We start from the raw sequence: 14,188 nt of genomic DNA, 5'->3' as shown, positions 1-14,188 counted from the left end.
ACAGCTTTCCAAGTGTAGCTGAAAAAAAGTCTTTAGCCATTTGGTGTGTATGGGAGGAAAAATTTTTACTCTGTCTTTCTGAGTTCTTTTGGCTGGTATATTCATTAAATTGATGAGATTCATAGGGGAAAAATAAGTTTAATTTCTTATGTTTGGACACCTCACAGGGACATGAGCGCCTCCAAGACAGGAGATCGAGGCTCATATAATACCCTGAACTAAAGAGAAGGTGGGGCCTGGGGCTTCAAAGGGAAGGAAGACAATTCACAGGAAGATGGGAAGAGCAAATGCTTGGTAAACACATGTTTTGCCATGCCATGCCATGCAGAGACAGGGGACACAGAGAGGAATTTGAACAAAAACATGCCCTTACCAAGCTCCTTCTGGCTTGCTACACCTAGCCCATACTCTTTGTAGTTCTCTCCTGTGATAGCTGTTTTCCTGGGTCAGGCACTCTTTCTAAATTCTTAGAGGCAGTTCAGGGGGAGATAAAAAGCTCTTCCTGAGTCTTTGGGCCTAGATTGTCTTCAGCTTCAAATAATCTGCACGCCAAGTGGCACATTTTGTGGATGTTAATTCTGAACCCCATCAGGTGCCTTTGATAGCTCTACCTTGTTTTATGCCATACATATGCAACACAAAGGTGACATGCACAGAGAATATTTAAATATGGAATCTATTTTTCTGTTGGATTTTAGAGTCAGGGTTGCAACCCATAGGGTATCATACATAAGGTGAAGAAGCTCCAAGAAATTAGCTAACCAGATTACACAAGAAATCAAAGACAGAGCTGGGGCTTAAGTCTCATGATTTTTAGCCTAAATATTTGCATGATCATATTTCAAGTACTCCTATAGAGAAAAATTATTTTAGTGCATAAATAGGAATTCAACAAAATTTTGAAAATTATGATCATTTATTCTTTCATTATTTCAACTAATTTTTATTGAATGCCTACTACTTGTCAGGGATTGTTCCCCTGTAAGGCTATTGGAGGAAACCAGACAGTCTTCAGGGAGGTTATGGGAGAAGACAGACAAACCAATGGGAAAAAAAGAAAAACAACAAAAAACCAAAAACCCATTCAGGTGATGATAATTGCTATGGAGAGATATAAAGGAGAGAAAAATAAAGAGCCTGGGAAGTACTCCAGGTGGGTGGGCCTTGGTAGGGGTAGCGCTCATTCCCTCCCTCTCTCTCTTTTTTAAAGATTTATTTATTTATTTATTAAAAGGAGGGGAGGGAAGGGGCAGAGGGAGAGGGAGAGAGGAAAGCAGACCCTGCGCTGAGTGCAGAGCCTGATGTGGGTCTCAAAGTCAAGACCCTGAGATCATGACCTGAGATGAAACTAAGAGATGCTTAACCTGACTGAGCCACCAAGGAGCCTCCCCCACCCCTTTTTAAAGTAAACTCTACACCCAACATGGGGCTTGAGGTCATGACCCTGAGATCAAGAGTCGCATGCTCTACTGAGGAATCAGGTGTTGCAGGGTACCTCTTTTGATAGGGTGTCCAGGGAAGCCTCTGTGACCAGGAGCCATTTGAGCAGAGACAGAAGCAAAAGAATGAGCCATGTTTATGTCCAGGAAAACCTTGCCAGGCGGGGAAAGCAGCAAGTACAAAGGCTCTGAGAGAAGACCGGGTTATGAATTTTACTAGGTTGTGAATTTTACTGTTTAGGTGAAGCTTAACTGTAAAGAGGAAAACTATCATTTTTAGGAAAATTTCATTAGGATTTCCTTAAGTAAATTTTAAGTTGTTTCCTTAAGTACCTGCTTCTTTTGAACTTTTTTTTTTTTTAACTTACTCTATTTCAGATGGTAGTATATAGTGGAAATTCTTTGTCTTTAAGTTAGAGTGGAAGTAAGGCCTGGAGTAAGTTTCTCCGAAGGACTTTGTCGATCTGAATTTTCGTTTCCCTTCCCTATTATCTTATCTGAGCAGTTCACAGGACAGACTCCTTATATACACAGCTTTGGCTTCTTGACAAGGCAACTTTACTTCAGCAGCAACTTTCTCTTGTCCTATTTTTGGGAGAATTTATTTAGTCTAAGCCTGCAGTATAATAGGCATTATAATAAGAGTAAGAAAAGAGGAAAAGGAAAACCAAAACAATACTCCAAAGAGCACAATGACTGGTGTGGGAATCAGGAGGAAAATTCACTTTAGCAACATGCCCAAATGTAAGTTGTGTTAGGAATGTAAGTTATTTTGTGTAAGTATATCACTTGGACTTTGTTGAGCAGAGACTTAAATACAGTGACTAGGGCAATCAGAGTTATTTATGACATCACAGAATTTAGTGGTTATGTGGCTGTAGAGGTCTCATCACAGTTTGGCTGAGGAAGCCATACTAGGTCCTAGGAGTCCTGGGGTCCTCTTGTATACCCATCTTGGCTTTCCTCAGACTATGTGGGTCTAGAATGTCCTGCTATAGGATCAAACTTCTCAAACTGTTTCCAAGTTGAAACCTTGAGTTGTTTTTTTTTTTTAAGATTTTATTTATTTATCTGACAGAGAGAGACACAGCGAGAGGGAACACAAGCAGGGGGAGAGGGAGAAGCAGGCTCCCCGCTGAGCAGGGAGCCCGATGCGGGGCTCGATCCCAGGACCCTGGGATCATGACCTGAGCTAAAGGTAGACGCTTAACGACTGAGCCACCCAGGCGCCCCCAAACCTTGAAAAAAGATTTATTTATTTTGAGAGAGAAAGAGAGAATGCACATGGGAGGGAGGGGCAGAGGGAGAGGGAGAAAAGAATCCCAAGCAGACTCCCCGCTGAGCTTGGAGCCCGCCGAGGGGCTTGATCCCAGGTCCCTGAGATCTTGACCTGAGCCCAAATCAAGAGTTGGATGCTTAACTGACCGAGCCACCCAGAAGCCCCTCAAACCTTGAGACTTGTCCCAGCCAATTAGCTAACCAAGACTCAGCTCAAGGGTCATCTCCATAGTGAAGTCCTAGAAAGGACTATCCCTCTATCACTGGTACAAGTAGTTTGTATTATTAGTTTGTATAATGTGTCTAAATGGGGGGACTATAGTGAAGCATTATTCTCCTCAACACTTGGAAATGAGGTTAGTAAGAATGCCCCCTGCCTACTCAGCAAATAATGGAGAGGATAAATCACCTCAAAAGAGAAAGAATGTTCAGTGTGAAGTCTCATGACAAAAACCATGAAATGGTCCTCCCCGCCGGCAACCCTCACCAAATACCTGCCCCTGAACTGTGCAACAATGAAGTCCCCTTTCCCACGGAGGACCTGTTGCCAGATTCCACAACTTTCTAGCCACTTTGAGCTACTAAAACACTAAAACTTTTGTTTTTTAAGATTTTACTCTGAAATTTGGTATCAAGTACATTTTAAATGTCAGTTTCAAACTGGAATCAAAGCCTTCTTCCTCCTTACCCTCCAGAACAGCCTAGATCTATCCTTAGCTCTGGTGGCTTGGGAAGTGGGAGTGAGTTGGTGTTTTGCTATGTACATTCATCCTGGCTTCCTTCTACGTGCCAGTCCTTGTTATGTTAGGATGAGCAGGGGCTGGGGAGGAAAAGGGCAAAAGTCTCTTTAACTGGGCCAAATTGCAGTCTACACAGTTGGTCTCAAGTGCTGTTCTTGCTCTTTGTGGGCTTCATGAGGGTGGTGACTCGGAACTTTCTTCAAGGCAAGCTCGAAGGCTTTCTTCAAGGCAATAACAATCTCTTGTGAGAGACTGTGGGGAATCCTTGTGAGGAGTGTGGGCTCAGAGGCCAACTGCCTGGGCTCAAATATTCTGCCACTTAATAGCTGTATGATCTTGAGTTAAGTTTTTTATCTTATTTTATTTTATTATTTATTTTCTTTTAGAGAGAGTGTGTGTGTGCACGAGGGAAGGGACAGAGGAAGAAGGGGAGACAGAGAGAGAATCCCAAGCAGGCTCCAACTCGGGGCTTGATCTCACGACCTTAAGATCATGACCTGAGCTGAAATCAAGAGTCAGACGCTTAACCGAATGAGCCACCCAGGTGCCCTTTGAGCAAATTCTTTAACTTTTCTGTGCCTCAGTTTAGTTACATGTAGGGTGTGGATAATACAGTACTACGGAAGGTCCCCAACTTTTCCAGTTTTACAATGGTATGAATAGTAAAAGCAATATGAATTCCATAGAAACCATACTTGGAATTTTGGCTTTGGATCTTTTCCTGGGTTAACCATATGCAGGATGATCTTCTCTCAGAATGCTGGGCAGTATGGTAGGGTGCCACAGCTCCCAGTCAGCCATGTAGTCATGAGAACAAATAACTAATATACTTACAACCCTTCTGTTTTTTCACTTTCAGTATAATATTCAATAAATTAGGGGCGCCTGGATGACTCGGTCGTTAAGCATCTGCCTTTGGCTCAGGTCATGATCCCAGACTCCTGGGATCGAGCCCCGCATCCGGCTCCCTGCTCAGTGGGGAGGCTGCTTCTCCCTCTCCCACTCCCCCTGCTTGTGTTCCCTCTCTTGCTGTGTCTCTGTCAAATAAATAAATAAAACCGCTAAAAAAAAATTCAATAAGTTATATGAGATATTCAACACTTTATTATGAAATAGGCTTTGTGTTAGATAATTTGCCCAACTGTAGGCTAATATCACTGTAGGCTAATGTACGTTTAAGGCAGGCTAGGCTAAGCTATGATGTTTAGTTGGTTAGGTGTATTAAATGCATTTTTGACTTAGGATCTTTTCAACTTACAGTGGGTTTATTGGGGTGTAACTATCATAAGTCAAGAGAGATGTGTGGTGACTATCTTGTAGGGTTGTGGTGAGGCTTAAATGAGTGAATAACATGTAAAGTGCTTAGAAAGTGCCTGGAATATGAGAAGGACCCAATAAAATGTTAGCTGTCATTATCATTTGACCAGCAGACCTCCAATTGGTGATGATACCATACCACTCTGATACCTGGGCATCTACTTGCCTTGCTGTGGTGATCCCTGCATGATGACAGAGTGTCACCACTGACCCAGTGTCATCTTCACAAGCAGTTCTAGGACTGGTGGGCACATATGGGACCTATCTGTCTTCTATACACCGGCACAGTGCTGTTCTATCTGGCCTGTTTTTTTCAATTCGTTTTTCTATGAGCTAGAGAGCATAGAGACAAATTAGTCAACTCTTGGCTAGGCAGCCATCCAACAGGAAACAAAATGCCAGCCTCCCCTTCAGTCAGACACCTTCAGTCCTCAGTGATTCTCTTGGATGCCCCCTCTCAGAAATAGCACCTTAGTTCACGGAAAGATAATGCTGCTCACAGAAGCCCAGTGTTCTCATAAGAGCAACTTCTCATTGCAAACTGGTGTGCTGCCATTCTGACTTTATATAGTATATTGGGTTTCTGAGCTTGGTTAATTTACTGGTACAGCCATAAAAGAAAAAAAAATAGATTCCTTCTCTGGATGCTGACCAAATTGTTTTTCAGGCTATAAAGCTTAATAGCAGAGCTTGAACTGAGGCATGTTAATGCCACCCACCTGGCCTTCTTAGGAGCCGTTGGCCACCTTTGTCCCAGTACCCTTTTGAATTTCTTTTAGACAACTCTGTCCTCCAGGCCTCTGTTATGTCCCTTAACGCACCCCTGTCATAACATCAACACTCTACTGCATTTAGTCTACTCATTTCTGTGTCCTACTATTTAATATCAAAGCCCCTTAAGGGCGCTGGGCTTTTAGTTATCTTTGTATCTCTAGTGCCTAATGTTGACAGGTATCTGTAGGTCTTCAATAAATATGTCTAAAAAATGTGCTGAGTGTTTAGCAGGTGAAAGGTAGAGTGCTGAGAACCAAGGGTGCAAGGTGGTGTAAGACCTGGAGGTCCGTGCGCTCTGGTGGAACAGCAGGCCCCTTTGAGTTGAGGTTTCTTCTGCTGTGCAACTACAACACTTGGTGTAAATCTCTGCTTAGGATTCACCAGAGAGTGATGTCAACAACTGGTTTTTTCTAATGGTTTCTGAGCCTTTGGAAGGGAAGGTCTGAGCTTCCTCTTTGCATTCTGGTTGCCTAGTCCAGTGCCTGATGGTCACAAGGCAGGCACTCTACAGGCGTACTAAGTTATTAACAAGAATAAAGGTTCAGATAAACGTGAGTGTGCTGGGGTAAGTTTTCTTAGATGAGGTGGACTCACACTTGGTTTCAGTGAACTTAGAAAGGGGAAAAAAATAAGGCTGATACATTAGGTAAGGGACAACATGTGAGCACAGATCAGAATTTACATAATAGTATCTTCTGGAGAGATTTTGGGTGAAAATATTCAGCAAATAATTGGAAACATAGGCCTGGTGGTCATGAGGGATGTCAGTTTCCAAGATGTATTCTTGGGGAAAATGGAACCCATCTATAATCAGCTAATGCTGCTGACCAATGGGACCAGGGGGTTAAGAGTGCAGACTCTGGAACCAGAACACTTAGCTGTATGACCTTGGGTAAGTTACTTAGCCTCTCTGGGTCTCTGTTTCCTTATAAAATGGAGAGTAACAGCACCTATCTCCTAAAATTGATGTAAGGATTAAGACAGTTTATATATAAAGCACCACTGTTCTATCATAGCAAGTGATCTCATTCTGTTGTTTTCAGTGAGAATCTTTGGAGTGCACATTTCCACACAGAGCCTAGAGTGAGACCTTGCTACTTGGAATGTGTTCCCCAATGCAGCAGTAGCCAATGAAGCATCACCTGGGAACCTATTAGAAATGCAGAATCTCAAGCCCTCCCCACTCTTTCTGTATCTGAATCCGCATTTTACAATTAGGTATTTGAATAACAAAGGGGCATTATACAACTCAACTCTAGACCTACTGAATAAGAATCTTCTGGGACTGGAACCTACATAGTTCCATGATTTCTACCATTGATTCTGATGTTCACCAAGGATTTAGAAACCCCAGTGCACTCAGGACAGTGGATTTCCATCATCTGAAAAAACTCAAAGCACCTGTGTTGCTAAACTTGGCAGGCACCAGACATACGAAATACAGCATCTAAGAAAAGTAGGTTTGTATGGAAGAAAGCCAGGTAAGGTTAAAAACAAGCTAAGAAATTAATCTTGTGTTCTGTATGATTATAGTTCTTTCACGTAATTTTTTAATATTAGTACATTCCGTAAGAGTTTATTGAATGAATGTTCTTTATCCAGGCAGAAATGACCAGTTGGGCCTTCTACAACCTATTTTAATGAGACATTTTTTGGAAATCCTATTTCAAGGTAGCAAAAGCCAATTATCACTAAAAGCATGCCTTGGCAAAACTCTGCTATCAAATCTGCATTAGAGTAAAGCAAGAGGCCAACCATCCTCATGGAGCTGAAATGCAGGACTGAGGTGATACAGTAATTATAAATCTGGGAACACAAATGTTGTAAAACAAATTAACCTCTCAGAACTCTAAAAACTCTACTACAAAACTTGACAGCAGTACATCAGGCAGAGAGTTTATAAATTGGGTTGCTCATGAAATCATCATACCATTTACCAAGCACCATTATGTGTGGTGCACTGGGTATACTGCTGGGGGTACAAAAGAATATAAGACATTTTTTTTCTCTGATTACCCCAAAATGAAATATTTTCTCCTCCCTCTAAACACTGACAATCATGTACTACATAATTCTTTTGACAGTTATGTACTAGAGCCTTGTGATATTTTCTCTTAAATTCTTGAATTGTTACTCAGTATTTTGTAACTTTTCATGTCTATCATTTATCATTTATCTCCCCACTAGAATAGTGCAGTTTTTCCCCAGGTTAAGGAAGGTGCCAGTTTGTGTAAGGACCAGATTATTTTAAGCTCACCCTTACTTTCAAGAGTCAGCTCTTTGTAGACCCATAAACGGGGAGTAGTGTAACAAAACCTCATCTTTGAAAGACAGAATATTCTTTTTTCCTCTAGCCCCACTGGGTTGCCAAAAGTCTAGCTCAGCCTCTCAGCTGCCTCTTGTAGATCACTGTATGCTTTGAAGCAGAAGTAGCCCTGGCGTAAAAGCAAGAGAGAAAACGTACGTCAAACAGGTGGCACATAACTAGGATGCTATTTAAATGAGAGACTATCAGTAATTACATTAAATATAAAAGGCCTAAATAATCCAGGTAAAACTCAAAGATGATCAGACTGTATTAAAACCTGATGATTATGATTTTATGATGTCTATGATTTTCAAAGACATGCATCTAAAACTAAAGACTATATAAAGGCTGAAAGTAAAGGGGTGGAAAAAGTTATGTCATGCAAGTGTTAACTAAAAGAAAGCCACTGTAGCAATATTAAGAATAGAAAAAAACAAACTTTAAGGAAAAAAGATTTGCCGTGCAAATAGAGGATTACTTCATAATGTTAAAACATTCAGTTTACTAGGAAGCTTTAATGATTCTAGACTTGTACATGCACCTAAAACATGATCTTAAAATATGGAAAGCAAAATTAACAGAATTACAAGGAAAAATAGACAAATCCATAATCATACAGGGAGATTTTCACATGCCTTTCTCAATAGTAGATATGGAACAAAAAAAATCAGTAAGGATACAGAATGTTTGGACAACATGACTAATACGCTTGACACAAATAGACATAGCACTCAGATCAAGATGTAGCTAGGTCATCTTGGTCCTATGGAAGAACACATATTTAGGGTCATGAGATTTTTAAAAAATCCATTCCTCCATCTGGAGCACTCATACAAGCAAGAGTAGGAAAAAACCTTGTAATACAGACCTGTTCCTACAACATACAAGAGACTATAACATCTTTAAACTCATAACTTGAATACACACACTGTAAAATTAAATTTCGTCCATCTCTAATCCTATCAGTTTGGTACCAGTACTGTAGATGGCATTCTTTTCATTGTTTAATTTTGTGAATTAACTTTGATGACAATTACCTTGTTGCCTAAACTGATCACCCTTCTTGTTAGGATGGAGAAGTAAAACGTACTAATTATTTTTTAAGTTGCAGTAACTTAGCTAATTCTGTACAATCTTATGAGCAGAATTTAAGGGACTGTTCAGGGGCTCTGGGCTCACAGTTGAAACCTTTATGAGAACCTCATATATTCAACCTGTGTTATGTAAATATGCAAAATTACTTTAAAAAAAAATCTTTGGATGTAAATGTAGTCTCCAGTGCCTTGCAAATAGTCAGTATTCTGCAAACGAAGGGTATATGTTAAATGGCCACTTCTACTATAAAAGACACTATCTTTGGGAAAACAGTACTTCTACCTTAGGAGCAAGAGGGGTGGTGTGTGACAAGATGGGGAATGAGAGGGAGGATGGAGGAAGATATGATAATTTTTTTTGGAAGAATTATTTTTAATTCCTCTTTTCAACCTTTTCCATACATGTTTGATTAGTTGTCCATATCAGAGCAATTTTCACTATTTTGTTAGAAGATTGCCTGTAATAATAATAATTTAAACAATATGAATGAAATGGCTTTCCTTTTCTAAAGAGTGAAACCAAGACTCAATCTGAAACATAGATTTTGCTATGCCACCATCTTTATTAAAACAGATATAACTCTTATTTATAATCAATGCAATGCATAAAAATAAGCAAGGCAGAGACATTTGGAGGAATTCCATTTATTGTGGATGCATTTTCACAATATATGTTTATTGCAGCGATCAATTATCAGTGAAAATATCAAGTGTTTATAAAACTTTTAGGAATGGCAGATTCACAGAACATGCTAGTCACCTTGCAGTCTTACCTCTTAAAGATAACAAAGAGAACTGTAATCAAACAAGTAAACAAGGAATTTATTTTTCAAAAGATTAAATCCAAACTGAACAAAATTCTACCCTAAAACTTATTCCATCCATTATTGGAATAAAAGTCAGGATCGATATATTCTCTTCTCAACTTTAGACTTTCTAGGAAAAAATATATAATAGTGATCAGGAGAAGCTCTTACTCAAAAGTACAACAAAGCAATGTTACCTCACTGTGGGCCTTAATTCAAACTTTGATCCATTTCACTCCAATTATGGGTGTCAATGCTAAAATCAGGCATTGCGTGCACATTCTAGTTCATTTTGTCATAGACTCATGTCTACTCTGTCATGGGTGGATGACTTGTGCAATCTTGGTGGCTTTCCTTCCTTTGGCCCAGGTGTGCTAAAGCTAGAGGATTCAACAATTCTTTACTGATTTATGAGGAAAATATACTTTGGAAGGCAGTGGTCACTCCTCATGCCAGCCTTGCCCTGGTTAGCTCTTCCAGGGCAGTACTGTAGATTAGAAAACAAGTCATCTGAGAGGCTCCCTCAGTGTGGTAGGAATTGAGACTAAGACAATTTTGGTTAAGTCAAATGAGGTATAAGTTTATAGAATTACACTCCATGTATATTTCTATGCTAGAACATATTGCCAAGACACTGGAGTACTCTTATCATCTATTGTGGAGAATAGATGAACACTTATAAACTAAAATAAGATGTGATATCTAGATTGTGTGTGCAAAATGTAAAAATGACAAGTCGATAGACTCTTGGGGAAAAAGGTAGAACTAATAAAAGTTACACATATTTTTTGAAAATTCAACATGTTATCAACTTACGACAAGTACCAATGACTAATAAAAGTAGAAAAGTTTAATTTAAAAGATGTTTCAGTCTATCAAGAATGGGAAATACTGTCATGACTCCTAAATACTGGCTTTTGCTCACTTTTCTTCTCTGCTCCGCAGACATTAGCCAAAGTTGGTCTTAGCATACCCACACGTGGAATTCCAATCTGTATAATTTCGTGACAAAAATTCTTGTCTTCAAATTTTAGAGAAGGAAGAGACCTCATTTATCATCTAAGCCAACCTACTGTGGACTTGATTTTAAGAACAGGATAGAGTTCTGAGCAAGCTTTGAGTTTGACCCAGATGGTAGATTTGGGACAATTCACACTGGACTTCAAGACTGTTTTTAATTATAAACTAAATACTCTGTTTTATAGAAAATGTCAACTAATTTTGACACTTCTATAATCTCTCTTTTCTTCTTACAGGTTATCGGGCATTGGAAACATATCAATACCTATTCTGCCATGTATCTATTGGCAAATATGAAATATTAATATAATATTGTGATTTTTAATTTTTAAAAAGCTGTGATATTGGCTAGTTACAAGAACATATTGCTAAATATAATAGTCTAGCACATAAAAAAGCTTTCTACCATTAGTGTGTTTGTATACGTGTATGCACATACATACATGATCAGGTCATCTAAAATGTGGTTCGCTATCACTACCAAAGAAATCCACAAAGCAACCAACCTAAAGAATCAGTACCACTGTCAGCTAACATCATAATCCAATTTAGATATTCATCAGCATGAAAAAAGTAATACCTTAAGAGTATATCTTTTTTTTTTAAGACAATCATTATTGCAGTATCTCAAATCTGAAATGGGTTACTTTCAGAAAGTGTTTCAATTGCCTAGTAAGATAATTTCTTCCATGCTTTATGCTAAAGTGCAGAAACAACATGATTTCTGTATTTAAAATAAAAAAAAACCCCAAACAAAACCACTAGGGCTTGTTTTTCTGGACACTGCACACATTCCTCAGGCAATTTTCAACGTGAAGCTCCTTTAGTTGACTTCTGGTGTGGCTGGTATCACTGCTCAGACACAGAGTTATGATGATCAGTAGGAAAGTCTCTATTTCACAGCATGGGTTTCTTTAGAAACAGGCTCCTGTGCAAAGGCAGTACTTTTACCATGAACATCTCTAGACTGTGATTATTAAATATAGTGATAATATACATGGGTTTACTGGGATAATGAAAAATAAAACAAGAGGAAATGAACTCAATTTAGTAAATCAACATAAATATAAAACAGAGCAAATTAGCCCTCTCCAACTGAGCTGGTCCAGCATCTTGAGCGGCTACTTTGGGTTCTTTCTTGAACTCTCTCAAACCTGCTAAGAGAAAAGATCTTTAAATCCACAGGCCATGATGTTTCAGCCAGAGGTTTTGTGTCAGAAGAAGAAAAAGATAATTGAAATATGGCAGGAATAAATATTTATGAAAGGGAGGATTATTGTTGGTATTCTATTCAAATATGCTCCTCGTCTTCTAGTCTACCTGTCTTTCTGTTGATTTTTTTTACTTCCCTCTTTCTTCTTTATATTCTCCCTTCTCCATCTGGGTCTTTAGCCTTGTTTGTGGGAGCTTTTTTATTTTTATTTTTTAAACTCCACTCGAGGGGCGCCTGGGTGGCTCAGTTGGTTGGGCGACTGCCTTCGGCTCAGGTCATGATCCTGGAGTCCCGGGATCGAGTCCCGCATTGGGCTCCCTGCTCAGCGGGGAGTCTGCTTCGCCCTCTGACCTTTCCCCCTCTCATGTGCTCTCTCTCAAATTAATAAATAAAAACCCCACTTGAAGGGTCAGGGACCTGTAGTGTGCTTTCTGGAACAGGCACACGTGGTGAACGGCTCAGTCTCGGCCACGTCAAGGACACTGGAGAAGTGGAATGGGCTTATCCTTAGTTTTCTCCGATTTTTTAATTTCTTCCCTCCTATTCTTACACCCTGACCTTTGAAACTTACCTGGCCCACACTCTTATTTGTATATCATTTCTTCAACTAGCTGCTAAAAATCCTTGCTGACGTATTCACAAATATTAGTGTTGTGAATCTGCATTTTCAAATGTGTACGTCCACCTCAAAGGAATGACGGCAGGACGTGTAGTGAGCTGACATTTTGGAGCCAAGGAGCCACCTACCTCATAAACTCAGCTCTGGGCCTCGTGGTTATATTATTATTATTACTGTACAGAGAGTTTCGGGGTATTGACTGAGGATGAGGGGGTGGTATGTGTAAAGACTCACCCCATCACCTTCCCACCTTGTGCCACCACACTGTACAGTTCCAAGGAGTACCATTCATATTGTGTTGAATGTGAATGGTGTTCTCTTGAGTGTTACCATTCCAGATCATCTCTGTACTCCACTTCCCCGAACCCTGGCTCAGAGGAATGTTATCCGGAGAGGTTCCATGAAACCTGTGCTGATGGACAGCTACACCTCTACTCAGAAAGCAGACGGTATACACATTTGACTGCCGTTTCCGAGAGGTTGGAGATGATGCTAAAGGGGTGATGATGGCTTAGGCCAACAAAAGTTCATTCTTTGTCTTAAAAAAGAAAACTAATAAGCAATTGCCCTACCCACATCCACCAGGAGAAAATCTGTGCAAGGAACCTTAAAGCTTTATATCTTCTGCTAACTACGCAATCCTCAAAAGAAAGCAGCCTGCATAGTGGTTAAGAATGCAGACTCAGATCAGACGGCCTGAGTTTTGATGCAGGCTTTGCTAACTTATTGTTGTGCGGCTTGGGGAAAGTTCATCTCTCTGTGCTTCGTTTACCTCAGCTCTAAACAGGGGTAATAAAAAGACCCACTTCACAGGGTGGTTGGAGGGTCAAAGGAGATAATGTAGCCTAAGAAGGCAGAACAGTTCCTTGCATAGAGTGGACATAGTGGTTTGTAGTGGTGATAATTATTACTAGGTACTTTTAATATATTTAGCAATGACTTAGAAAAGTTATTTAAAAATCACCTTAAATAGAGAGACTGGGCCAGTGGATTCTGTTGGAATATAAGAGCAATCGATAACTAATCGAGAGACGGAACAGCACACTAGGCAGCTGTGCCAGACTTAGGAGCACGTAGAGGTAGGAAAGGAGAAGTGATTCTCTCACTTCAGGGACCTGTAGAGATCCTCTGGTTGCCTTTGAGGTGTTCCTCAGTCCCAGGTTTGCTTGAAAAGTGCTTCTAAATCGACCCACAAGCACACTGTTCTAATCCTACTTACGGCTGTCTCTGATTTCCCTCTCTCCAGTTTTCCCTCTACTAAAGGAGAAGCCCAGGCTTATTGCTTGAAATGGGGAAGGGCTATAATTAGAAGCTGAATTAGCTCCTTGGACAACAGGGTCCTATGCTCAGAGTATCATTTAGATATTGTCTAGAGCCTCCTTTATGAAGAATGAGCATACCCGTTGACCAGAAGATCAAAAAAGACAAATACAAGCATTCTTAGCCATTAGTTTTCACAGGGTAGCAAGTTTTGCCCGGCTTTTAAATATTATTTTAATTTTTTTCCATAGCAACCTTGCGTCCTAGGCTCCTGGCAATGTAATGGTTCCAGAAAGCAGCTTTGGAGCCACGCAGGGAGA

General features: G+C 40.0%; 1 protein-coding gene across 1 annotated transcript in view; it reads right to left on the bottom strand.

Annotated features, from left to right (window-relative positions):
* Positions 1-9,751: 9,751 nt before the first annotated feature.
* The window catches only part of CALD1 (caldesmon 1), a 181,473-nt gene continuing 177,036 nt past the window's right edge, over positions 9,752-14,188 (bottom strand). The window contains exon 14 of the mRNA XM_088018519.1: positions 9,752-11,933. Within this exon, the coding sequence (XP_087874645.1) occupies positions 11,925-11,933 (9 nt within the window). The 3' untranslated portion in view covers positions 9,752-11,924. The remainder of the gene's footprint in view (positions 11,934-14,188) is intronic.

Source organism: Eumetopias jubatus, unplaced genomic scaffold (genome assembly GCF_037043125.1).
Source record: "Eumetopias jubatus isolate StellerSeaLion01/CBP00866 unplaced genomic scaffold, mEumJub1_p1.0 scaffold_14, whole genome shotgun sequence".
NCBI classification, from domain to species: Eukaryota; Metazoa; Chordata; class Mammalia; order Carnivora; family Otariidae; genus Eumetopias; species Eumetopias jubatus.
This window is presented reverse-complemented; position numbering and strand designations above follow the sequence as displayed.